The sequence below is a fragment of the Argiope bruennichi genome, chromosome X2 (assembly GCF_947563725.1).
Source record: "Argiope bruennichi chromosome X2, qqArgBrue1.1, whole genome shotgun sequence".
Classification (NCBI taxonomy): domain Eukaryota; kingdom Metazoa; phylum Arthropoda; class Arachnida; order Araneae; family Araneidae; genus Argiope; species Argiope bruennichi.
Window position 1 is genome coordinate 28,794,034 of NC_079163.1, and position 26,580 is coordinate 28,820,613.

Genomic DNA, 26,580 nt, shown 5'->3' on the forward strand with positions numbered 1-26,580 from the left:
ATATTTTCATATCTATATTTCCTTAAATTTTAGCCATTTAAAAAAAGCAATAAAAATTTAAAATTTTTGCCTTGTATGCAATACTAAAACAGTCTCAAGAATATGTTTTAAAAAAATTAATAAACACTGTATTGAAATTTAGTGTCAAAAATTAGTTTTGATAGTATACTTACTACAAAAGATTAAATGAATAAAGTTTCATTTAAAAGTGTTTAAATAAAACACATCAGCATCTATCTTGGTCCAAACATACTTTCTTTAGAAGCCATTTAGAAAATATTTATAAAAGAAATAATTAGACATTTCAAGTAGACAAAAACTAACAGTGAATTTTTTTATATCAATAAAATTATTCAGTTTATTCCTGCAAATGAATTTAAAAAAAAATCTACAATATGTACATTGTGCTAGAAGGATAAATTTTATTCCATTCTAACATGATTGCCGTGCTTTTGTTTACATGAATACATTTCATAGTTGGAACAGCTTTGATGTAGGTAAAAAGAACAGAAACATATATAAACAAAATGTCTGAAAACTTAGATTCAAAACAAGAGACATAGATGATTTTTGAAATTATTGCACTAAAAAATCAATTTGGATATTTAATTATTTATAATTTTGGAACTCAAGCAGACTAAAAGTACAATTATATTTTATCAGAATTATGGGTGAAAAACAAAGTAATTTGTAACCAAAAAATATAACAATAAATTCAAAATAAAACACTATAAAATATTTTACTAATTAAGATACTTTAAGCAGATTATTAATATTAATACAATGATTATCTTGTGGTATTATTTCATATTAAGAAAATCAAGAATAACATCTGTTTTGTGAACTGAAAAATAAAAAAAAATTCTCCATAAATGAGAAATTGTGCAGACATATCTAAAATCAAAATTTGCATAATGAAAAACTTTTCTAACACGTAAGCGACACATGCAAAATTCTTAATTGTAAAATAAATTCTTTCAAATAAACTTAAATACAACATAAATAAATAAAACATGTTAAAATAATATATAATAGTGATTTAATCTTTTGTAATGATGCTGTCTTATTTACAAATAATATATGCTTATCTCAATGTGTGCAAAACAAATAAAAGTTCAACACTGGAAAACATCTATTACACATGATTTGAGAAAACAATGTGACCATTTACTTATACAAGAGTAAAGAATCCAAGAAATTGTCACTCACATTTCACATTATATTATTCATCTTTATTCTAGATTTACTAATTTGAAATTTATAATCGTTGGTATTAGTACATTATAAAATTATCTGTGTAAAAATAAAAACATTTAATCTTTTTAACTTCTTACAACTACAAAAGTTCCAATTATTGCTTTATGCATGCAAATTCTTACAAGACATAAGAAATACATTTTTACAAATTTTTCTCTTTTTTACTTCTTAAAAAACTACACTTCTACCTCACAGCTCATTTTTACAAAACATTATATCTCAAAGCTCTTAATTAAAAATATTCACTAAGATTTTTTTAAAAAAAAATTTAAATCATCAATAAACAATATGAGTATTAGATATCACTAACTTAACTTTAAATTTTATAATCAATCAATTCTCCCCTTCTCTATAGAATACTTTTACTAATAATGAAATAAAATTATGTTAGTACCTTATGAAAGAATTTACATTTTTTTCTATCTTAATAAACTATACTACATGAGATTATCTGATTGACTAACTATTCATGCACATTTCCATCATTCCTGATACTGAATACAATAAACTCCAGAAAAATCTATAAAAATAGATTCATAGAAAATGGCTTTACTTTTACCAATTTTATCATCCACGTATATGTCTGTACATAGCTTTACTTATGCAGCTCCGGAATCACCATATACAGGCAATAATTTGTTTTTATCACAAATACATAAGTGTTCTCTGTCATGCCAGATTAATTGTAAACAGATCTATAATTTTTAGGTGAAAATATACGGTGCATATTAAAAGAATTAACTTTTATAATTAAAAATCAGACTTTCCTACCTGTTTTGAATTGAAATACAACAAAAAACAAAAACATGAATAAATAAATGCTCAAGAAATGCAAGAAAAAAAAGAGAGAATGAAAAAATATCAAAATACATTTAAGACCGTTTTAAAATAAAATATCAGTTACAAGGATGAGCATTAGAAAAAACGAGGTCAACAACAACAAAAACCACCGTAAAAATGAATATCAATAATAAACTTGAAAAAATAACAAAATTTGTCGGCGATTCTAAGCATGATTCATGATATGTTTCCTTAACCAGTTATCTTAATTTAGACAATTTCACAAAATGGAGAAATGCAATAACTTCCAATATGCAGAGCATTATAGAAAAATACTGCAAGTATATTTGAATACTTGTTTGCAAAACCAAATATCCAGACACTGAAAGGCATTTCAAACCTGACATTAACAAAAAGGCACACAATTTATTTTTTCTAAAATTACTTATAAACAGTGTTGTGTTATATTGCAGGATAAATTCCTAATTATACGTCTTTAAGTAAAACAAAAAAGAGGAAATTTAAGAATAAAATATATTCCACAAATCATACATAAAGAAAAAATTGAGAAGTAAATAAAGTTCATTTAAATTTTAATGGAATTGAACAATTAAAATTTCAATGGAACTGAAGAATTGTCAAGCATTAAATCAACAAATAATTAGTAATAATACATAATTAAATAATATAGAATAAAATCTTGGCAAACAATGACATATACATATACTTCATGCATACTTGAATGAAAATAGTAAAAGCTTTTTAACTCTAAAGATTGATGCTTAGAGCTTGTTAAATTATAACTTACAATTCTTATATTCTTAGTTAAACTTTCACAAATTGACTTGAAGAACTTTTCATAAAAGGAAACTCACTACTGTTGTCTTGAGGATTTTTTTAGCATCTATTTTTTTTTTATAAGTGGCATTTAAATAATTCCACAATGAGAAGGTGAAGGCACTGACTGAAAAAGATGACTAATTAAAGCACTCAGCTTAATAAAAGATGCCCCAATCAAATAATTAAAAACTTTGGCAAAGACAGAAATCAATTTACATAACGTTACAATCTAAAAAATTACAAATTTCTTGATATTGCAAAAACCTTTAAAGATGAAAACACGTAAATGAAACAGATCAAGCAACAAATTAGTATCAAAATTCAAATCAATCAACCTTAGACACAGTAAATTATATCTGTTTTAAGCAGAAAGCATAAAAAATAAAACTGTTAAAAATTAATGTCACTACTTTACAAAAACATTATAATTCAGAGTAATGTATTTTAGTTCTATAGAAATTAATGAAAGAAAGAAAAAACATTTAATAGTTTCGGATGAAACTAAAAATCCTAATATTAAATTTGCTTTCATAATTTCAAAAATATAATTGAAAATATGGCTTGAAAAAAATATACCAGGGAAAATGCATAATTATTTAGAATAATAGATTATCATGTTAAGTCTAAGTATAGAATTACAAGTTCATTTCAAATTTTCAACAACACATTTTGAGTATCAGCAACTTTTTCAAATCTGAAATATTTTAAAATTATACTGGATGAAAACTTTTAAAACTTCATGATAAAGAGTAAAAAAACAAAATGATTATTAAAAGAGATCTAGTAGCTATATTTAGTAGAAAATATTCTAATATTTCATATTCTATTAAGAATAGTAGCACCACTTTCATATCTAAAATTTTTAGCACACTTTAAAAACTAACTCAATATCACATATGAAGTAAATTAAACAGTATACCATTAAATGAATATTCTACCAATGTTCAAGTTAACAAAATGATAATAATAATAATCTGGAGACTTGTTTCAAGAAAGTGTTTTAATTTTTAATATAAAGCAGCAAGATGAAATTAAATTTTCAAAAAATATAATAGCCTTCGATATTATACCCACATGGGAAAAAGTAATATCCTGTAAAATCACAGAAACAATTCAAATTATAAAATAAATTCTCACAACTCAATTATTTATATTACACATAAAAAATTGAGACGTTCTGCTTTATTTCATGAAAACAACATTATACATAATTTAAACATAACAGATTTTTTTCAATGTACTTATTATTGATTTATTAAATTCCCTAAATTAGGTTTTTCTAATGAACACAATTTTTTGATAGAACAATGAAATATTTTAATTACGTATCAATGACAATGTATTATTTTAATGAAGCATTTCTCATAGCAATTCATTTTCAATCTCATTATTCATATAAAATTCCTTCATCATTTTTAACATAACTCTGTCAAAACTGCAAACAGGTTTCTTAAAATAACAATATTTCAAAATTAATCAAATATTAATAAAGGGGTAAGGAAACTGTACCCAGCAACATCTTAAGACCATACTTTAAAAATGGACATAAATTTTATAGATTTATTACATGCGATTAGTTTTTGGGTGATTTAATTAAAAGTTGAAGTGGTTTTGTCCCGGTAATCGCGAGCTATAAAAACAACAATAAGCAATCTCTTAAAACCCTTTCAATAAAATAATTGATATTAATTAAATCAACATTTTGAAGAATAGTCAAATTAGAAGCCCACACACATTTCAATATTTTTGAAAGAAAAGTTTTTCATGTTATATCACCCACAGATTTGAAATCATTAAGTGAAATGGCAATTCACAAAATAAATAGTTTCAAAAAGTGCAAAAGATATTGGAGTTGGTTAATTAATCCATTTCATACAGATGAAATCAATTTTAAAGAAGGGGATAAAAGTGAGAGAAATGAATACAAATCAAATTTATCCAGTGACAAAGGAAATTTTTATGGCATACATACATTTCATGACTAGGAAGATACATACATAATGAAATTCTTGACTAACGATATTATCACCAGACATCATTACTTTCAGAAGGGAGGAGGGGATAATAAAACCCATCAAAATCGTCTCCTTTTCTGCAATTTCCTTAAAATTCTGTTTAAAAAGATAATAATTTTGTTTCCAAATGCAAAATTATGTAAAAAGAATCATGCAACAGAAATTTATATGCAATGAGTAAAAGAAATTAACATTTTGACTACTAATAGTAAATATATGTCCTGCTCACATTTTAAAATTACTACTGAAATGAAAATTACTCTGAATCACAATGTAATGTATTTGTTGCAAAACAAGCGAAATGTGCACTTTTCAATTCGATCACCAATATGGCAGAGACAATTTTTTTAAACCAAGAGTCAATGCTTCCTGAAAAGAATTATGTACATATGTGTGTTCACTATTTTTTAACTATTAGGAGGCATTACACATATGTTTGCAATAAATATTAATTATGTACTATAAAATTTTAACAAGATTTCATAATAATTAAGAGTAATTAAATTTTATACATAAAAGCGATGGTTTTTATTTATATGACTATTACAGCATCAGGTTTAGAAATCACACAGGTAAAAAAACCATCTTACTTGGAACATATTGTTCTCGCTTACATAGAAAAAGGGATGCATTTCAAAAAAAATCCGTACTGAAGGGTTAAATCAGAAAGATGGAAAATAAAGAAAAATAAGTTTCATGCAAGCACTGCAGTTTCTTAATGCTTGCAAACTTCCTTACAGATATATCTACTTCAACTAGGCATGGCTTGAATAAATTTAATAACAAGAAAATTCTTCCAAAAAATAAAAACTATTTTTTTAAAAAAGAAATTACATTTTTTTATTTTATTTTAAGAAGTATATTTAAATGATTTATCACTTGGGTACATTTTATGTTTGATTTTTTTTTTAAAGTGGATCAAATTTTCAGATGCTTGAACAGTCACATGGAATAAAAATAAATGCTAGCAATTTTAACCTGCTCAAAGTTTGTGTTCAAAAGGTCTGTACGCACAAACCAAACTAGCTGAACACACATTTATTTTTTTTTTTCATATGCTGACGTATTTAACTAAATTTAAATGACTAAGTATTACTCTAACATCATTTATTTGCATTTAAAAGGCTTTGCCCATTACAGAAGTTGACATTATATATCTTCTGTGACAGGAAACGAAACGTCCAGTCAAAAATGAAAATAAACACAAATCCCACCTTCATAAATGAAAGTATCATTAATACATATCAAATCGAAATAATACGTAAAAATTTTGAAATTAAATAACAGTAAATACTTTCTTTCATACTGAATAGATTGCAAGACAAAACCTAACTGATTTTTTCCCCTTCAAGTGACGTTATCAGCTTGTGATACTATTGGACAAATAAAAACTGATGATGAATACCAAGTAACATCAATGTACACATCGCAGAATCGTGAATAAAAACTTCAAAATAATAACCAATATTTAAAATCATTAACATATTTTGAATGCTTGATTCAGCTTAATAAAAGAAAATCACCAATAGCTATTATTTTTAAAAAACACAACAAAATTCATTTTACTAAAAGCTCTCTTCAAGCAAATCAACACAAAAGATTACAATAAAAATTATGATACAGAGTTTCAAGGCACTGATGTGTTGACAGAATTTAAGCTACAAAACCGTAAATAATGCGAAAAAAAAAAAAAAAAGACAAAAACAGAATCTACATTTATGATAAAATTTCCATAATTGAGATCTAAAGCCTTCATTTTCATCTCTTATTATCGATTCATTTCACTTTGATTTTCAAACAGGAAAATTATTTTAAATTGGAAACATAGTAACATTACAAAGTCACTTCTATTAAAAAAAGGTTTATTACATAAAATTTCAAACTTGCACAAGCAAACTTGAGCGAATTTCAACAGAAGCTTAAATTGGTAACATCAGCATGATCATAAAATTTTCAATGGAGAAAAATGGGCATTGCACTTGTCATTTTTCATTTAAAAATAAATCACAGAATGAATGTTTAGATTATATTGTAATTCATAATGAATTCCAATTTTTCTCATACTGCCGGCTTAATGACAAATAACACTGCCTAAAAATCGTTACTGAAATAATTTATTACAACTGCTTGAAAAAAATTAAAATTACATACCAAACAATTATAAATCAACTTCCATTAATAGCTGGATTTTGTTCTAAAAAACGCAAGTAAATTACAACTATTTGATATTACAGAATAGTTTTTTTTCCAAGCACATACAGTACCATTATTTCAGAGACACTTTTCGTAAATCATATGATTAGGGACTAAATCAATGATAGTATGTAAAGTGCAGCTTGGGAAAGGTATCGCTAAAATACAGTATATTTAAACAATAATGAGAAATTTTATGAAACATTTGTTTGGTCTTTTTATACATGTGTATAAACCCATTTTACTCCATATTAATATAAGCAGTTTTTTAGCAACAAATAATTTTGAGGAAAGTCTTTTGAAATACGATTTTTTAATATTTACAAACTATTCTACAAAATTTAAATGCATAATTATATACTTCATATTTTGAAAATGCATTCAAGTTATTATATTATAAAAGTATCTAGCAATACAAATTTAGTAAAAACACCTCTTTTAAGAGAAACTAATCATGCAGATGGATACTTTATAATCATCAGAATGCTATCTCTTTTTGAAAACATAAATCATTAATCACTTAATATAATTCTTGCATTTCCAACATTTTTGACTAGTTACAACATTACATTTTTGAGTAATCAACACAATCATACAAATAAAAAAAAAAATGTTTACACAATATCATCTTTGAAAATATTGCTTTGTCTTATTGCAAGTTCAATATTTAAATAATTACAGTATGATTACTAAATTTACACAAAATAGTATCATTGAAAATGTTTCAAAGAAAACTCCATTGCATGATTCATATCATCAACATGCTTCACAAAGTTAAAAAAAAGTAATATAATTCTTTTAATTGATTTCATTTAGTTTGAAATGACAGTATAGGCAATAGTCAAGAGTTAACATACATTTATGCCTTTTAGTTAACATGCCTTAAGAATCCACAAAATGTCAAGATATGACAATAATTTGGTTATGACTAGAGACCAATCAAGCTCATTTCATTGTGGCTTACTACTAAAAAGTTAAAATGTTTTCAATCAAAGCATATTTAATGACAAATTAGTTACCTTTGATACATTTCTAACAATATTTCTTTTGTGCGCGAATTGCATTTTCAAACTATCTCCCAAATACAAATTTAAGGAAGAACAAACAAATAAACAAAAAAAAAAAAAAAAAAACATAAGAATAAGTTTCTTTCTTTACTTCAGGAACAACAGATGAAATGCTCTTCATCAATCAATCATTAGCTGGCACTTGGTTCCTATAGGAACTACAGCAATAGAGCTTTTATTAATTGACTAGTGACAAGCACCGTTTCATTATTTTTTAGTTTTGTACAAGATACATCAACATATATTATACACAAAATGGGACCTGCTGAATAAGTTTCCTTATGAATTCAGTTTTTTACACATATTTAGTTAACAGCAATTATCTTTAAAAACAGTTTGAAACTGCTGTTGTCCTGGGTTAAAATCTACAAAGCCAAACATAAAGAAAGGTAGTAATGCATTTAGATTTCCACATTTAAATAAGATTCTTCTGCCTGATTGGCAGTATCCGATATTAGGAGATTTTCACCAACAGCTTTTTCAATGACTCAAAATCCAATGGCAGGCCTATAATATCACAATCCCATCACAAAGCAAGGTCATCTAATCAAGCATGCCACACTCAAAAGACTCAAATGTTTCTGTCATTTCAAAATACCAACAAGAAACTCAAAAATTTTGTTGTCTTTTTTTCTTGGCATCCATGGCATCTAAGATTGGTTGCCTTTTAGCTTGATACCGACGTCTTAACTCTTCTATTTCTCTCTCCATTTCAGAATCTAAACTTGCCATGCGCTGACTAAGTTCATCATAACTCAGAAATTTCAGCTGCAAAATAATTATAGTTAAAAATTTCAAAGTTACTTAACAATGAAAATTATCAACAGATTGTTAATTAAAAAGCAAACAAAAACGTTCCAAAGCATCATCGATTACTTAATAATAAGAACACATGACTTATTTTCACTATTGATCATACTAATTTTATCTAACAGAGCTTCCCATGTTTTTGTGGTATTAACAATTAGATAGCAATTAGATAAAGACGTATTTAAATTACTATGACTACTAAATCAGAAATGCGATAATAAATTTCCAGATTTGTACAACTCAAGTTTTATGAGGGTGAGTCAAAAATATCTGCTTATGATTTTCGAACAATGGGTCAAAAAAGAAAAAATCAACATAGGATCCTGCCTCTATGACTCATTTAATGCAAAGGTGTACACGCTTCTAAATTCCCTAGAATGAGAAGGAATTTGAGTTGGTCGATTGTTCACCGATTTATCATGCCTTGTACATCCTTGTTCTTTGGAAAAGTATCACTCCAATAATGCAGTTTTGAGAAGCAGAGAATTATCCCTGTATTGTATGGTGAGCTTAAAATAAATCTTGGCTTCAGCAGCCCTTTACATACAAAAGAAATGATTTACTGCTCAACCCTGGTGGATATTGACAGCTGTGTGGTTTTATTTACTCTTCAAAAGAATGAAGAGAAATGCCTTCACAACCATACTCAGTTAACATGATAAGAATATAAGAATGTCACAAACTAAAACAAATGCATAAGGAGCAGCTACATTTCTCATAACAAATATTTTTCTAGCCAAAATGAAAATTTTATATACATATGTAATGATATCTCTTAATATAACAAATTTTAATTAATTTCATATTTCTCTTTATCTTAAATTAACCCATTACTTTATTAAAGAATTTCTTCTTACTTCCTGATTCAAATCCCACTTTAATTATTGCTTACATGTGCTCTATGAAATAACTAACACACTATCTCATACTCCAAGGGAAGAAATAAAAATCCCTCATTCCTTAGAAAGATACCCAAGATTCCCTACCCTAAATCTACATATGTTAAGAAATCCCTATAAGAATGACCTAGTATAAGCACCAAGGAAAAAATTTTCACACTTTTCTTGGGTCTCAACGTAGATAGGCACGTTATATTGCTTCTCACTGTATACATATCATATACCCCTGTGGAGTGCCACAGACCTGCAAAACTATGTTACATATATATGTAATGATATATCTTAAATAATTTATATTTTAATTGCTTAATTTTTATCCTAAATTAGCTTATATTACTTTATTCTCAAATTTTCTCTTATTTCCTGATCAAAATCTCACTTCATTTAATTACTACTAACATGCACTCTAAAAGATCCTCACACTAGAAGCAAAAGGATAAAAATTCCTAATGCCCATGGCATAATTTCTAAAGACACCTATGATTCTCTTTCCCAAATCGTCAAAAAGAAATTGCTATAAGAATCTCTTAGTACATGCACTAAAGGAAAATTTTCCCACACTTTTCTCTTGTGTTCTGCTGTGAACATACGTGTTCCGTCTTTTGTCCCCATGTATAAACCATACCCATCCATGGGGGAGGGATTTTGAAAATTGAAGTTTAATTCTGAATTTGTCTTCTTTTTGGTCACTCATCTGCAAAACTAAGTTGCACAAATTTAACATTCTTTAAAGAAACAAGAATGGAATTTTTAACAATTCTAATTCTTTACGATTTCCAGGGAAAAGTTTAACTTCCATCAAGATTTCTTTGTCAAAGGCATGTAATGCGTAGTGTATCAACTACAAAGGCAGAAAGAAGAGAGCAAGTGAAAGAGCAGAAATTATAAAGTTTTAGAAAAGAATCTGTAGACAGTGTTTTGAACACTGTGAGGAAATAAGATTGCACAATTCTGAGATTACAGTGAAGCCAAAATTCAGTGATTTGAAGATTACTTTTACAGCATAGATAATTAGAAATCACCACACACACACAAAGTGTCTCAAAACATTGTGTAAAACTTTATAAGTAGATCAATTTTTACACAAAAACTTGTAACCAGAAATTGATCATAAAATAAAGAATTTCAACAAATGCAAGCAATTCATTAATTTTAATAAAGAAAATCTGGTAGACAACAAAACTAGATTTACTGAAAATAAAAACTTAGTTTTAAAAGTATTTATTTCACGACATTCAATGAGTTTTACAAGATATAGGCAAAACAAAGAGGAATTAACATTTATCTTAAATTTATCAAAATTTCCTAGATCATTTATTTGGCTCAGAAAGTTTGCACTTCTCAACTTTGAATTGGAAAGTTATATGTATTCAAAAAAAAAAAAAAAAAAAAAAAAAAATCTTGTCTTTGGATGGAAATGTTCCCTCTTTTTGCCACTTAGGGAAAATTTTTGAAAAGAAAAATCATATATATATATATATATATATATATATATATATATATATATATATATATATATATATTGTTACACAATATACAGTTATTTATAAACTGTAGGATGGAATATAAGCAGCTATTAAATTGAAATAATAATTCCTTTTGCATAAGCATTCATTTTTTAATTATATAATAATTAAACTATTAAATTATATAATAATTAACTATTCAATTCTTGTACATAAATGTTCAAATTAACTTCAAATTTTTTTTAACTTTTAGGCACAATTCATTTGTCATATTACTAGCCTTTATCTTTCAATTCTAATCAGAAAATAAAAAATTTCTCTGAGAAAATGTCTTTTCAAAAACACCCCCTGTCCCACTGAATTCAAGATATTTTTAATATTTGAAATATTACTTGAATTTCTACAATGCAATACAACTTGATTTCAAAAATATAATGAATTTTATATAAGTATGGATACAACAAAAAAAAAGAAAGAAACGTTTTTTTTAAAACTGGGTTAGTAATTACTGATATTATGTTCATTCATTTTTATATCATGCACAATAATACTCACAAAATCAAAGTCTCCATCATTAAAAGAACGCTGGAATTTAGATGGTTCATGCAAGGCTGCAGATGGTCCAACACTGCTTATCTGATTGAGTTGTTTTTGAAGCTGGTTAGAAAATCTTTTCTCTTTTGGAGTTTGGCAATTTTTACTTGATAAGTTATCATTTTGGACAAAATGATTTGGATGAGGTGTTCCTGAATGAGGCACAGGATTAGTGATATTATTCGAACAAAGCTCATTTCTGTGCTCCTTCTCTTTTTGATCAAAATGATCTAGGAAGTAGGGACGGTAGTTTTCTTTTTTCTCACCAGGGGCAGTATCATGTCCTATAAGGATAATAAATGTTATGGTGTAATTTACATTATTTCCACATAAAAGAAATCATTTTCCTATTTAAAAATATATACTTTTCATTGTAGAATCCTCTTCGTCTTCTTTGTCACTGTTAATAACTAATGTTCCAAGATCTGACTCAATATCACTATTGACACAAGCAACAAGAGTATTTGAGTCACTATGAGCAATCAATGTGTTATTTTCACCAGAATCACTATTGCTTGGAACTAATGTACCAGAATCTGCTAAAAATTCTACCATTGTATGCGAATCCACTTCATCATCATCCTATGAAAAAAAAATTTAAAAATTATATATCAATTGTAGACAACAGTTATTAACAAAGACAATTTTTAAGACAAGCCTAACAAGATTGGATCTTACAAAATCTAGGTTATTCAATCTGTCTCTATGGTAAGTTTCACTTTCTTGGATTTCTTTAGCTTCAGCTATCATTTGTTGCAGGATTGTCACAGGTTTGGCATTTTTAATGAACTCATGTTGCAATAACTCTGTTGCAGTAGCTCTTTCATCAGGATTTTTAACTAAGCACCTTGAAACAAAATCAATAAATTCTGTAGACCAAAGATCAGGTTGACGAAATGATGGGGGTGGTTTGGCAGGAATCATAAATATAGCCCTATAAGAAAATACGTATGTTCAGTGTTATGACATATTATGCTATTAAAATGATTACATAGCAACTTGATATAAAAATATTTTAATTATAAATTTACCTTTGTTAAAAAATAAAACCCAAAACTAACCAAAAAGTAAACAGAAAACCATCACTTCTCATTTACTTTAACAATTAAGAGTTACGTACAATCGTTTAAAAAATAAAACCGAAACTCTTTCTCGTATATCTTATATATAAATAATTTCAATTTATTCACATTCTCAAAATAATAATTTTTTATTACTCAACCTTGTGGCTTATTTTAACTTCTGAAGTTGCATAGATTTTTCATTTTCTCACAAATGACACGAATATATGCTGAAACCAAAACTGCTTTCTTTCCAAAATTCCATTCTAAAACAATATAAGCACAAAAGATATTCTCATGAACTTTTTCTTACTTTCTGCCTTTCTTTCAGGATTGCTCTCTCTCTCTCTCTCTCTCTCTCTCTCTCTCTATATATATATATATATATATATATATATATATATATATATATATATATATATATATATATAATGATATTTAAAATCTAATTTAAACTTAATTAATTTCCAAAGTTTTGTCTTAAATTCGTTCAGATTAAAATCATTCTAAAATATTCTCTTATTTCCTGATCCCATTCCACTTCTTCTATTTAATTAATGCAACAAAAGCTCTGTGAAAATGCTTCATTCAGCAGTTCCCACACCCCGAGTGAAAGGATAAAATACGTCCAGCTAAGCACATTCTTTTAAAATATCCCTAGGATTCCCTTACTTGTGATTGGCACGTGATGGAAATCCCTATTAAAATATCACGGAAAATTTTCACAGGGATAAAATTTTCATCAGCTTTTCCTCATTTCGTTTTTGTTGTTCTGTGTTGTGCTCGTCGCTTCTGCTTGTACATATTACGTGCCTCCCGGGATGCAATAAAGCAAACTTAATAATTCAAAGTCTTATTATTCAGTATTATATATATATATATATATATATATATATTTGAAGCAGAGTCGTGGCCGAAGACAGAAATGACACTTTGAATTTTTAACTTCGTTTTATTTCCGTCCCGGGAGGTATGATTTATGAACAAGCAGAAGCGACGAGCACAACACAGAACGATACAAAACGAAATGAGGTAAAGCTAATGAAAATTTTATCCCTGTCAATATATACTGTAATAGGGATTTAATACACGTGTCGGCCACAGGCAAGGGAATCATAGGGATCTTTTAGAGGAATTCGCTTAGGCCAGGAATTTTTTATCCCTTCACTCGCAGCGTGGGAATCGCTGATGAAAGCACTTTTACAGGGCTTTCTGTTGCTTTAATTAAATAGAAAAAGTGGAATGGGATCAGGAAATAAGAGAATATTTTAGAATGAAGTTAACATGCGCTGAATTGAGCGAAAAATTAGAAAATTAATTAAGTTTAAATTATATTTTAAAATATCATTACATATAACAGAGTATTACTCAGTACTCTACTATCTTTAAAGTTTCCATGTCTTTTACACTTTTTTTTTATCTCTTCAGATTAAATTTCAGTATTAACCTTTTCAGTCCTGACTTTTTTTCAAGCTGGTTTAAAAATTCGATTTCAAGATCTTTTACCTTTATTATATTTCAATAGTTTGTGGAAAAAAATATTTGCTGATCAAACAATTTTAAGTCCCATAATTTTAAGGTACACATACGTGTGTGTACCTCAGGACTTAAGCAAGTTAAAGCATCTTCGACAAAAGAAAATTATTTAATTTTCCTGGTTACTTAATAGCTATACTTTTCTTATACTAAAGCCTTATAAATGGAAAAAAATGCAAAATTTATTATATTTATAATCTATTAAACCTTGTTTTGAATGAAATTTCATTTAAAAAAAATATTACGTAAGTAGATACTGCATTTTGAGTACTTGACTCTTCTCCTAGATACCTGCATTTTGATACATACTTATCGTCCATGTAATGTTGTCGATGGCTTGATATATCTAGTCTTATTTCTTTTTAATTGGGAAGGGACAATTTTTCTTCCTCTTTTAGAGGTATTTTCACCAGATGGTGGTAATGAAATCTCCAATAGTCTTGTAGTTGCATTTCCATCATTTGATGACCCTTCTATTAATTTGTTTTCACTGAATGATGATTTGTTACTTGTTCTTGGTTTCCTTTTTTGCTGATGATGAGAATTCCCATATTTCAACAGGGACCGTTCATTCCTGACAGCTCAACTTGTCGCTATGCCACCATTTTATAGTATATCAAGCAATTGATAACAACTAAATCTACAAAATACGTGAATGCTCGCGTCGTTCTTTTTTGTAATTACTGCATACCAGTAATATGCAAAATAATGATCAATGCCTCCCATATTATATGCTTTTACAATAGCAGATTATTTTATATCAGCTTTTTGTTTCAATTATTTTGTCTGTCTTCTGCCTATTCCAATTAACTCATTACCTATACATGTGGATAATAGTCACGGATTTATTATCTTTCTATTTGACAAGGCACATTTGACTATTGTATATGACCCATTCATCCCATTTGCCGGGTTTCATCATTTTCAATACATGAGAAATTTTATTGCTTCCCCTAAAATCACTTTTTCCTAAAAGCTCAATAACCTCCTTTTGAGTTAAAGCCATTTGACGTGAAAAAAATTATTATTAGCTTCTAAAATTACGTATATTCTATACATGATGTCGGTTTGAAATATCAATTACTGACTACAAGACATGTATAAAATTAAATTTCTTACTAAATTCAAAAAATAAATATTTTTAAATTTATGCTTCATTACATTACAGAACATGAGAATTATTTATTATAAAATAGATATACAATATATTCAAAGACAAGAAATTACAATCTGAAAACAAGAGCTCAAAAGATAAACAGCGCAATGGATCGCAAGCAGTCAGGAAACGGGCACGAAAACACCCGAGGTACACATATATGTACCTTAGTTAAACTTGTATTTTCACCGATTCTATTATAGAAACAAGATACAATTTGGTAATGACTTTAACCAGAAACTTAGTATTTTATAAAAATGTATACAAGCGTTTATTTTAATAACAAATATTAAAAAATGTACTTATATTTGCTGTGTTTTGTGTTGAACGCCATTTTCGTTATGTCTCTAATTAATAGCGATGGATATGAAAAAAATATCGAACTGTAGTGCTGTTTATTGATGCAAAATGGAAGCTACATTCATAAATGTTGAAATGTATGCATTATTTCGTCAAAATTTAACTTTACCGGATAAGAAAAATGAAAAAAATTGCAAGTACACATATGTGTACCTCAAGACTGAAAAGGTTAATTAATAAAAGTGGCTTTCTGCGATTCGCAATTTCCTTCAGTTTACACCTTTATTCTTCTGATCACTTGGAAAATGAAAAAGCATAAGAATACCATGCTTTCAAACAGAGCCAGAGACAGAACAACTTGATTTTATAGTAGAAGTTAAATAGGTTTTCTATTTTCCAATCCAGAAATTAAAATCTATTCAGTAAAACATCATTTGAATGAATTAAGGTTATGCTAATCAAATAACCATGAATACTATAAAAAAAAAAACTTATGAACGTATACGGAAAACCCAAGAATACAAAATTAAATTAATTCGATTAATATTATCATTTACACCATATCAGATTTCTCTATTTCTGAACCAACACATTCAAATTACATAAAAATATTTGCTTAGTGTGATTACTACATCGCTTAATAATATCAGTTTTGAAGTATATAATTCAACAATCCTTCATTTTCAACCAGCTTAATGACCGACATTCATGAAACTGCTTAACCACTAGTAAGCAAACATCTAGGAGTCGTTTTTCCTATGAGGTGGGATCAACATTCGTTTGTCTGAACTAGAGTGATTTGGATTGATATAAACAGATAGCCTATGCTGCCAGGTCTGTTGGACAGCCAGAAACAAATACTGCCTACGACTGAATTACAAATGCAAAATGGATTAAAGAAAAAGAGTTAAAGATCAAACAGTTATGAAAGTTTACCTAAAACTAGTCAATGCTATGTTACAGTGTGGTTGAAAATTTCACAGATTCTTAGCAAAATGCTGAAAATCATGAGCCTTTTGTAAGGAATACTAAGCGATAAATGTTGATTAGTCTGACAGGAACAAATGTGTTGAAGATACCTTACAAAGGACGCAGAAACGAGTCAAGCCCTTCATAATTTAGAGCCCAGCAGCATCAACTTTAACATTATTATAAGTTAGCAAATTTTAAAAGGGTAAGAAAAACATAACGTTAATTCATAAGAGAATCATTAAGAAATATGAGAGTCATCCAGAAAGTAAGTTCCGTTTAGCAACACACAAAAAAAAGGAAACAATCATTTGGAATTAACCTTTATTAAATAATGAACTGCCGTAATCAGACTATTTCGAGTGCTTGGATGTCCTTACCAATGCCGCATATGACTACAACTGTAGGTTACAATGCATACCGAACAGACAATTTCAGAAATTTCAGTTTTTCAGACACAATCTCGTTCAAAAATGACATGCAAAAAAGTGAAATTTCCAGAGAAATTGTAATTATGAAACGTCTATTCTCTAAAATCATAGCATTAACTACTGCAATCAAATCCTCATTAATCAGAGATGAACGCCTATCTGTTATCGATGAAATTTTCATAAAGTGTTGTACCAACTTTCTGATCATGGAATCGTGTCTCGCATTGGGCTGTAAACATCCCAAATTTATCTGCGAATCTCACAAGCTTTGGTATTCATCGCACTGAGAAATCGGATAACAGAGCATATCTCGCATGCGGCAGGATAGTCGACTATTTTGAAGATATTAAAATCTCATCAAACAACCGTCACATATGTCAGCAATTTTAAAATGAATTTCCTCTTTGCATATAACTCAGTAGAAAGAACGCACATGCTTGAACTATCGAATGCAGCTATTTCGCGACGAAAATGGAAAACGGAACGTTCTAGAATATCGAAGTAATTGTCAATAAGAAAAAAATTACTAATTTTTTTAAATTTCTATTTTTGAAATAAAATTATAGCTATACTTAAATTACTTTTTTCTCTTTTCTCTTGATATAATTAAAATATATAGATTATTTTAACAATTTCGATTAATTATTATCAACTGCTTAATGTTATCAAAATCCATAAGCACAAAGTGAACATTTTAAATGGCAGCTACTGTATTATTTATTGCTTTCACTACCATTTCATTACATTTTATTCAATCTTAAATGATTTACACAACTGTAACATTTAGACTTCTCTAAATGTTACTCTTTTAATCAAACAATATACTGTCTCATTCTTTATACGAAAATATAACTTTTCGGGAAAACTATTTAAATACAAACCCAATTTCAAGCATTTCTTATAGCTTACAAATCTCAAATAAAAAGGATAAAATTTCTTGTTCAATACTGATTATTAAGCATTAATTCTACAAAGCAAACATGAATTTAAACCCAATCAATAGCTGGTAAAAAGAAAAAGATGGATACTAAAATATTTTATAAGGAAACGAGTTAAAAGAATTTAGCTAACAATTCCCAAGTACACTGAAAATGTAAAAAATTATTAAAAGAATCGGAACGTTCTCAACAATGAAAATTACAAACAACAATTTTTTGTAAGAAAAATTTAATATCGGATAAAAAATTTAAGACATATAGAACGAATGATTTATTTTAATTATAAAACAGTAGAAAAATATTTGTTTTTTAATACCAAATCGAATATGTGCTATGATGCAATAGTTTTCAATTTCATAACCAATAATCAGTAGGCTCAGAAAAAATAATTCTGAGTAAAATCATTTAAATATTAGTATAATGTATGAACATAAGTTTAATATATATAGTGAACTTATTTCCACTTAAATATGATAATAATAAAAAAATTTAAAAAATGAATATCTATAAAAAAATATATAATATTTGCATGATAAATAGTCTGTACAGATTAATACTATTGTGCAGGAAAAAAATTAAATGTTTAACAAATACATAATGTTTATAAATATAGTTGTATAAAATTTCATATGATTGTAATGATTAGAAGGCGTCCTATGCGTATCGAAATGTCTCAAGAAAAAGGCTAAAAGCTTTATCTTTCTATCACAGGAACTGATGTTAGATTCATTGTAAAAGGTAAATTTATAAACGTTCGACTGTTCAAACCTATGCAAGTTATTTATTTTTGTAATCAGTGAAATGCCTCCAATTTTATTAGACGAAAATTGAAAAATCAATTTTTTGAAGGTATAAATGTTCTAGTTCCCTTAAAGTGAATATAAAAATTGACCGATTTTCTAATAAACTATGAACATACACCATCACAGAATGTCAATATATTCATCACCTCATTGGATGTATATCTCCATACGGAGGCTTTCCTTCTGCTATTTCCAGTGCTGTGATACCAAGGCTCCAAATATCAGCTACACAATCATAACCTATTTCTTGAATGACTTCTGGTGCCATCCAGTAAGGTGTACCAATAACTGTATTTCTTTTTGCCATTGTGTCCTATTGAAAAAATTTGTTATCATAGAAACTTCAAAACAGATTTTTTAAAATTATGTAAATATCATTTTGGATACAATATGACATCACTTAAAGAATTAGAGAAAAGCGAAAAATGGCATATCACTCAAGAAATAAGTAAATTAATCTACAAATACTCTTGCACATCCGACATTCAAATCTAAACATAATCAACTAAGTCTAACAAATCCAAATAATATATTCAAGATATATTATGCAAAATTTTTAAAACAATAAAAACAATTAAAAAAACAAGAACTTACAAATATTTTAAAATTATATTAACAATAATTTAGAATATCTATATAGATCATACATTTGGTAGTAAAATAATAACAAACTCTTAATTACAAACTTCATTAGCTTTCGATAGGATGGCTTTTTTTTCCGAAAATATTTGAGAGTGAATAAATAACAATGCAAAATAAGAATTCTGAATTGAAGGAGAGAGAAGAGATGCAGTGATAATATGTTTGAAAAATAGGTGAAAGTATACTGACTGTTAACTGTCCAGCAACACCAAAATCAGCCAACTTCGCATGCCCTTCATTATTTAGCAAAATATTTCCTGCTTTGATATCCCGATGAATTTTTCGACGATAATGCAAATACTCAAGACCTTTCAGAATGTCATTCAGAACAGTAGCAATCTCATCTTCAGTCAGCTAAAAATTCAAACCCAAAACATATCACCGTGAATAAAAACAAAATGATACAATATATTTTACAGATAGGATAATATTTATAAAATTAAATCACTGAATAATGATTGATATTAAAATTTCCAATAAGAATATAATAAAATGTTTCTAAAATAAAGAGAATAAATCGTTTTTAGCTATATACTCAATCAGTTCTCAATTAACTTGTAAACCCAATTCATTACATAATCAAAAATAATAGTTTAGTCGTTAACAGTTAGCACTCTATTTCTTTTACTGAAGTTTGGATGTTATTGCATTAGAATCGCACTTTTATAATGTGGTAATTTTATGAGGAACTTCAATAACTTTGCAGGTAGTTCCACTCTCTAATCTTATTTTACCACCCACGCATACAATTGCAAGATTTTTTTAATAATTTACAGAAACCAGAACAAGTTATCTCATGGAATATTGAAAATGACATTAGATATTTCCTCTCACTAAATAGACAATGGGATCTTGAGATTTTGTCTATTTAAAATATATTCCCTCAACAACACAATGTTTACACTCCTCTTAGATATCCGTGCCCAACAAAAGCAAATAGACATCAGAAGAGAAAAATTAATCACCACAATTTCGAATTTTTTTAATAGTATTTTTTTTATATCAAAGTAATCATATTTTCTTTCAAAAAGATTTTATTGATCTGGAACCTATTTTAATTTTTCAATTGTGAAATAGACAAAAACTAATTTAAAACAAAACAAAAAATTGAAATACATTCCTAAATTATAACAATACATACAGTCTTCTTCCGTAGTCTCATGATGTCTGACACAGAGCCTCCACCACAATATTCCATAACAATCTAAAAAAGTTCATTAAAACTGAATAAAAAAAAACTATTCAATATTGTAAGCAATTTCATTAAGAAAAATATTTCAAACATTACAGGTGATTAAGCAGTATAAATAAGTCAAACTTTTTTTCACACTTTGCTTCAATGGTTTCATCAAAGTTTACAATTCTTAAGCACAATTTGTATACATTAAATACATAATGTTACATTCATCATTATTTAAAGAATTTTAAAATGCTCATTTATTTATTTTAAAATATCATTCAAAAACCATTCCATAATTATTCCAGCAACTGAATACAATTCATTTTTATTCATATTATTAATGAATGATTTTAAATTGCACATATTAATAACATTACAATTAGATAATATGAGTACAGTAAACACATATATTACATAAACATTAACTAGCTAAAAATTTACCCATAAGTCTGTTCCCTTGAAATAACTGCCATAATACTTTACAACAAATAAGCTGTCACATTGTTGCATAATAGATATTTCTTTTATTATTTCTTGCAAATCAGTATCCACAGGTACTTGCTTAATGGCCAGCACCTGACCAGATTCTTTGTGCAGAGCTTTATAGACACTGCCATAACTCCTGTCATAAAAAGAAGAGAAAAAAAAATGAATTTCTAAGTATTTCAAAGTAAAAATTACATTATTTGTATGCAAACATAAATGCATTACAACTTAAAACTAGATAAGATAATTACAATCAAAAACTAAAAACTTACCCTTCCCCTAATTTGCAAATGATGTCAAATACTTCTTCTGGCTGCCTAGTCAAACTTTCTTCACTCAATTTTTTTAATTCACTATAAAGAAAAATTGCGTATGTTCATTTAAACTTCGTAAAAACAAAAATTTATAAAAATTCTGGAAGCTTAAAAATATCAAATTTCTATTAAAAATTTCAAGGCTACTTCAACATTAGTTTGCACTAAAATTAATAGTAAAATTCTTTGTTACCTGATTAAATACTACAAAAAAATATTATAGAAAAATGAGCTAATAACCTACATATATATTTCATGAAAAAAGATATTTAGGTAATAATAAAATAAAGCAATAGGAACTTCATATAACCATATCAAAAACAGTTTAAAAATTTATTCTTAACAACATGCAGTTATTAGATACGATTACAACAATATATATGTATATGAAGTACTTAAAGTAAGCGCTTAAATATGCACAGTTACGAAAATCTTATTAAAGACTCTTACCCCATTTTGAATATTCAAAAGTGTACAATCTCTGACTCTTCATCTTTTATCTGAGAACTTGCACATTATCTCCAGCTTGATGGCCATATGAGGAACAGAGAACCATACATTTCTATACAAAGAAAAATAAAATTAAAAGAGTACATGGCAATTTATTTCTCTCGTGGTTATATATAGGGTGTCCACTCTTATAACAGCTCAATAAATAATATCTAAACAGTTTAAGACAGACATAGCTCTAAATGGAAAAATACTTTATATGATAGAAAGTATTATATATATTATATTGTTTAAATCAAAAACATACATTTCTCAAAAAGTTACAAAATCTAATTTTTTATGTAAATCCCCAATTTTATTAATTATATTTAGTAATATTCTTAAAGCTATATCATTTATAAAAAAAAAGCAATTCCGTTATGACTAAAACTGATCCTTTTATGAAACACTAAAAATCATTGTTTTTATAATACATTTTATAGCTACATTTGCAACTTTAAGACAGATCCTCAAGAGACTTTGCAAATTCAAATAATGCATTGTCATGCTATTTAGATTTTTTAAAAATTTCATTCTTTACACAAGAAGCTATAACAACTGCTTTAAAAATATTTTCACTATTATTTTTAATCAACTATTTTCTTCACTCAATTTTTTTTAGTCATTTTATTTAAGGAGCAACCTACAATTTACATCTCATAAGTTTAATGCTTTTTGTACCCCATTTAGTAAAAAATTTACATTCTGAAATGGAGAAATATCTAATTTACATAGGGGGGGGGGAGGGAGGACTGATATTTCTAAATACAAACAATAATTAAGTCTAAAAGATCACAAGCTAGCAGTCAACAAAGAAACAAATTAAATCCTTCTTTGATGCAAAATTTCAGCAGCTAGTAATATGTTATTCATAATTTTTTAAAAATACTTTCATTTATATCAAAAATTCATTTTTCATTTGCTTGATTGTTTTTGAATTAAAAAGGAAGTTGTGTGTTAAAATTTTTGTTTCTGCTATTTATATTGTTTCTTTCTTCTTTTGTTTTAATTCCTCAACCGAACATGAATTAGAGAATTTAAATCATCATAAATATAAGTAACTATTAAAGAAGATTATCAACTTTTATTTCAAATCTTAATCAATAGTCGCTGATCAAAATTGCATCTTCGGCATTTATTTTGAAATAAAAATTCAGTTTTTTAATCAAATAATCTGTATTATATTTCTGTATCGCCTCAAATTTATTTTACACCTATCTAGGGCATAAACTAACCAATTTTAAAAAATGACTATGGCATTTTTAATCTTTTCATGCCATTTTAGTTTTTCAAATTTTCCCTTAAGATAAATTTGTATATCACACTCACTGAGGGTAAATATCTATAACTTGATCAATTGTAACATAAAAAAATCGTACTTTTTTTAATATATATTTTGGTATGTCAACAATTTTTCACTAAATATGATTGATATGACTAAGAGTCATCATAATAAATTAGAATTTGTAATTTTTTTAACACATTTATTAAATTAAACAACATAAAATATGTTTCTTACCGATATTTAAAGCATTTTTCCAGTTGAAACTACGTGTATAACTCAAGAAATTAGCAATGAAATCCTATATAATTGAGAGACAGAGACGATTCTTGAATTTACATTACTGATGGCTTCTTTAAAGAACATTTCATGAATTACATGCCTTCTTTGTGCAAAATGTACAGTCGCAGATAAAAAATGAAGCCACCCAGATTTACTTTGCAATTGTTCAATCTAAATGAAAACTAAAAGTACCATTTTGAAGGTAGTAATGAATACTAAAAGATGCTGTACTTAAAATTTTTGTAGGGGCTGTCTATATATTTAAAATTTACAAACTTTGATATTTTCTATGACAACATTTTTTTTTTTTTTTGATGCCATAAATAGATTCCTCATGGACTACAACTTTTATTTAATACACCATTATTACATCGGGAGAGATTTGACATTTTCTGTTTAGGGGTTTTCCATACTTGGATGTATAAAATTCAGATATTCTCAAAATGTCGACAATAGTTTTTTTTTTTTTTTTTTTGACTAAAACTTTTAAAGAATCTTTAAAGCTTCAATAAACATGGTAAATAAACAAATAGGCCTCAACTAATGAAATTTTGTTTCCAGAAATAACTTTTGATATGGTTTTAAAATTTGATGAGAAACATGGGAGTTGCCACTGGAAATTTTTTGATTCTCATTTACAGATGACCTCTTATGAACTTTTTTTTTTTAATTTGAAAATTTTTAAGACTACATTAAACTCTTTCAAATGACATCTATTTTATGATTATACAATGAAAGATGCCAGAATAAAGCCCCCCCCCCCGAAATTATACAGATGAAAGCGCACGAGGTCAGATTCCAATAGTATTTATTAAGATCTAAAACAACTGAAGATGAATTTATGATAACAAAAATGATGAAATTGCTATTTTGTGGCTAGTTTAAAAATATAAACTCAACTATTGCAAAATATTATTCACCGCTATGAATCAGAGGACTAGATGAATTTATGTCAACAGAAAGAATTAATTTATGATAAAGTCAGTAATACAAATATAACCAGGGTGCAAGCTCAGAAAATAAACATAATTTCTAATTTATTATATATATATATTATATACAGTAAGTCGATATAAAATTGGGGATTCTAAAGTGGTAAATCTTTCAAATTTAAGCTGATAAAATGTGTTTATATTTGTTAAAATAAATGGGTATACAATAGTAAGAAATGGTAAGCAATGCTGTAAACATAATTAAAAATAAACACTAACAAAATTATCGCTTTGAAATGAAAATATGTAATGTGCATATTTGCAATATACTTAAATGCTTTGTTTTATGTTCACCAATAAGTAATTTAAGTAGAATAATATGAACACAGTTATGCAAACTGAAACTAAATTTTAAACAGATTGTTTTAGATATATTATTTTTTTCAAAATTTAACAAAAAAACGTATTTTAATCCGTATTTTTTTTAATTACTGCACTATAAGTAGTTTGCTATTTTCCAACATGTTAGGATTTTGTGATCTGCGATGCTATCTCATATAGTGCAATGAATCTAAATCAGAGTTAATTCCATTATTGCTTACCATATACTTTGAAATTCAGTAACCAGTAATTACTTTGCAAGTTTTTCAGAAAAGGAGTTAACAAAAGCCGGAAACAATTATAATTTGTGAATATTAACATGTTATGGTGGACAAAGGTTTATTAACAATTTTGGCACTAAAAACAAACCGACCATTATTTCTGATGAATGGTTAATCAAAATGATAATTAATGGTTCATCAAACATGGCATAGTTAAAGAAACTCTTGTTTGGAAGATGATAAATATGCCCCATTTGAAAATGGCGATATCTCCGTAAAGTCACTCAAAACATGAAATTGGGCTAAACATTAATGCTCAATGGACGTCAAGTTTTCATAAAACTAAATAGCATCAGCAGGATTAAGATAGATTATATTCTATATCATAGTTTTGACAAGATAATTTGCTGCTACACAGTAATGTTAGATTTAAAGATGACCTTGAGCCTGTAAGGTACACTTATGAATATTTACTTAAAGAAAACGTTCAGAAAATCTTATATAGTAAACAATAAATATTGTTTGTTTGCAAAAATGAAGATGTAAACAGTTAAAATGGCACTTTTCACCATCATGCTTGCTTTTATTACAGTACTTTTTTAACTATTGAATTTGCATCAATAAATTTCAGTTTCTTTTTGCCATTACGAAATTTTAGTAGTTTATTTTCCCATATTATATATATATATATATATAATGTAATAGCATTTCCATGGCCGAAGAGAGAAGAGGCACTTTTGAAATTTTAACTTTGTTTATTCTATTCCGGGAGGCATAATTTATGTACAAGGAAGAAGCAACGAACAATCTACAGCGCGACACAAAAGCGAAGAGACAAAAATATTTTTCCCGGTGATTTTATATACAACGAGATTCTGATAGGGATTCTTTGACACGTGTCGATTTAGGTAAGGGAATTATAGATATCTTTTAAAAGAATTTGATTAGGTTGACAGATTTCCTCTACTCGGAGCATATGAAAATGCCGATTAAAGCAGTTTCACAGAGCTCGTGTACCATTAATTAAATAAAAAAGATGGAATTGGATCAGGAAATACGATAACATTGTAGAATCAAGTTAATATGGGTTAAATTAAGATAAAAATTAGAAAATTAATTAGAATTTAAATTAAATTTTAAAATATCTTTACATATATAAGCAATTTCATGGTATATTAAAGCTTTTCTTGAAATGCGAATTCAAATTCTATGCCCTCAAAGTCAGCAATATTAAGTAACATCATTTTTGTTGGTGG

The 26,580-nt window shown here is 27.3% G+C and overlaps 1 protein-coding gene across 1 annotated transcript in view; it reads right to left on the reverse strand.

Annotated features, from left to right (window-relative positions):
• Nucleotides 1-362: 362 nt before the first annotated feature.
• Nucleotides 363-26,580, reverse strand: part of LOC129960114 (serine/threonine-protein kinase 3-like) — a 36,096-nt gene continuing 9,878 nt past the window's right edge. The window contains exons 2-11 of the mRNA XM_056073246.1: nt 22,188-22,299; nt 21,696-21,776; nt 21,379-21,559; nt 20,899-20,961; nt 19,947-20,111; nt 19,262-19,428; nt 12,600-12,855; nt 12,287-12,503; nt 11,883-12,205; nt 363-8,920 (exon numbers count right to left, since the gene is read on the reverse strand). Of these exons, the coding sequence (XP_055929221.1) occupies nt 8,762-8,920; nt 11,883-12,205; nt 12,287-12,503; nt 12,600-12,855; nt 19,262-19,428; nt 19,947-20,111; nt 20,899-20,961; nt 21,379-21,559; nt 21,696-21,776; nt 22,188-22,192 (1,617 nt within the window). The 5' untranslated portion in view covers nt 22,193-22,299 and the 3' untranslated portion in view covers nt 363-8,761. The remainder of the gene's footprint in view (nt 8,921-11,882; nt 12,206-12,286; nt 12,504-12,599; nt 12,856-19,261; nt 19,429-19,946; nt 20,112-20,898; nt 20,962-21,378; nt 21,560-21,695; nt 21,777-22,187; nt 22,300-26,580) is intronic.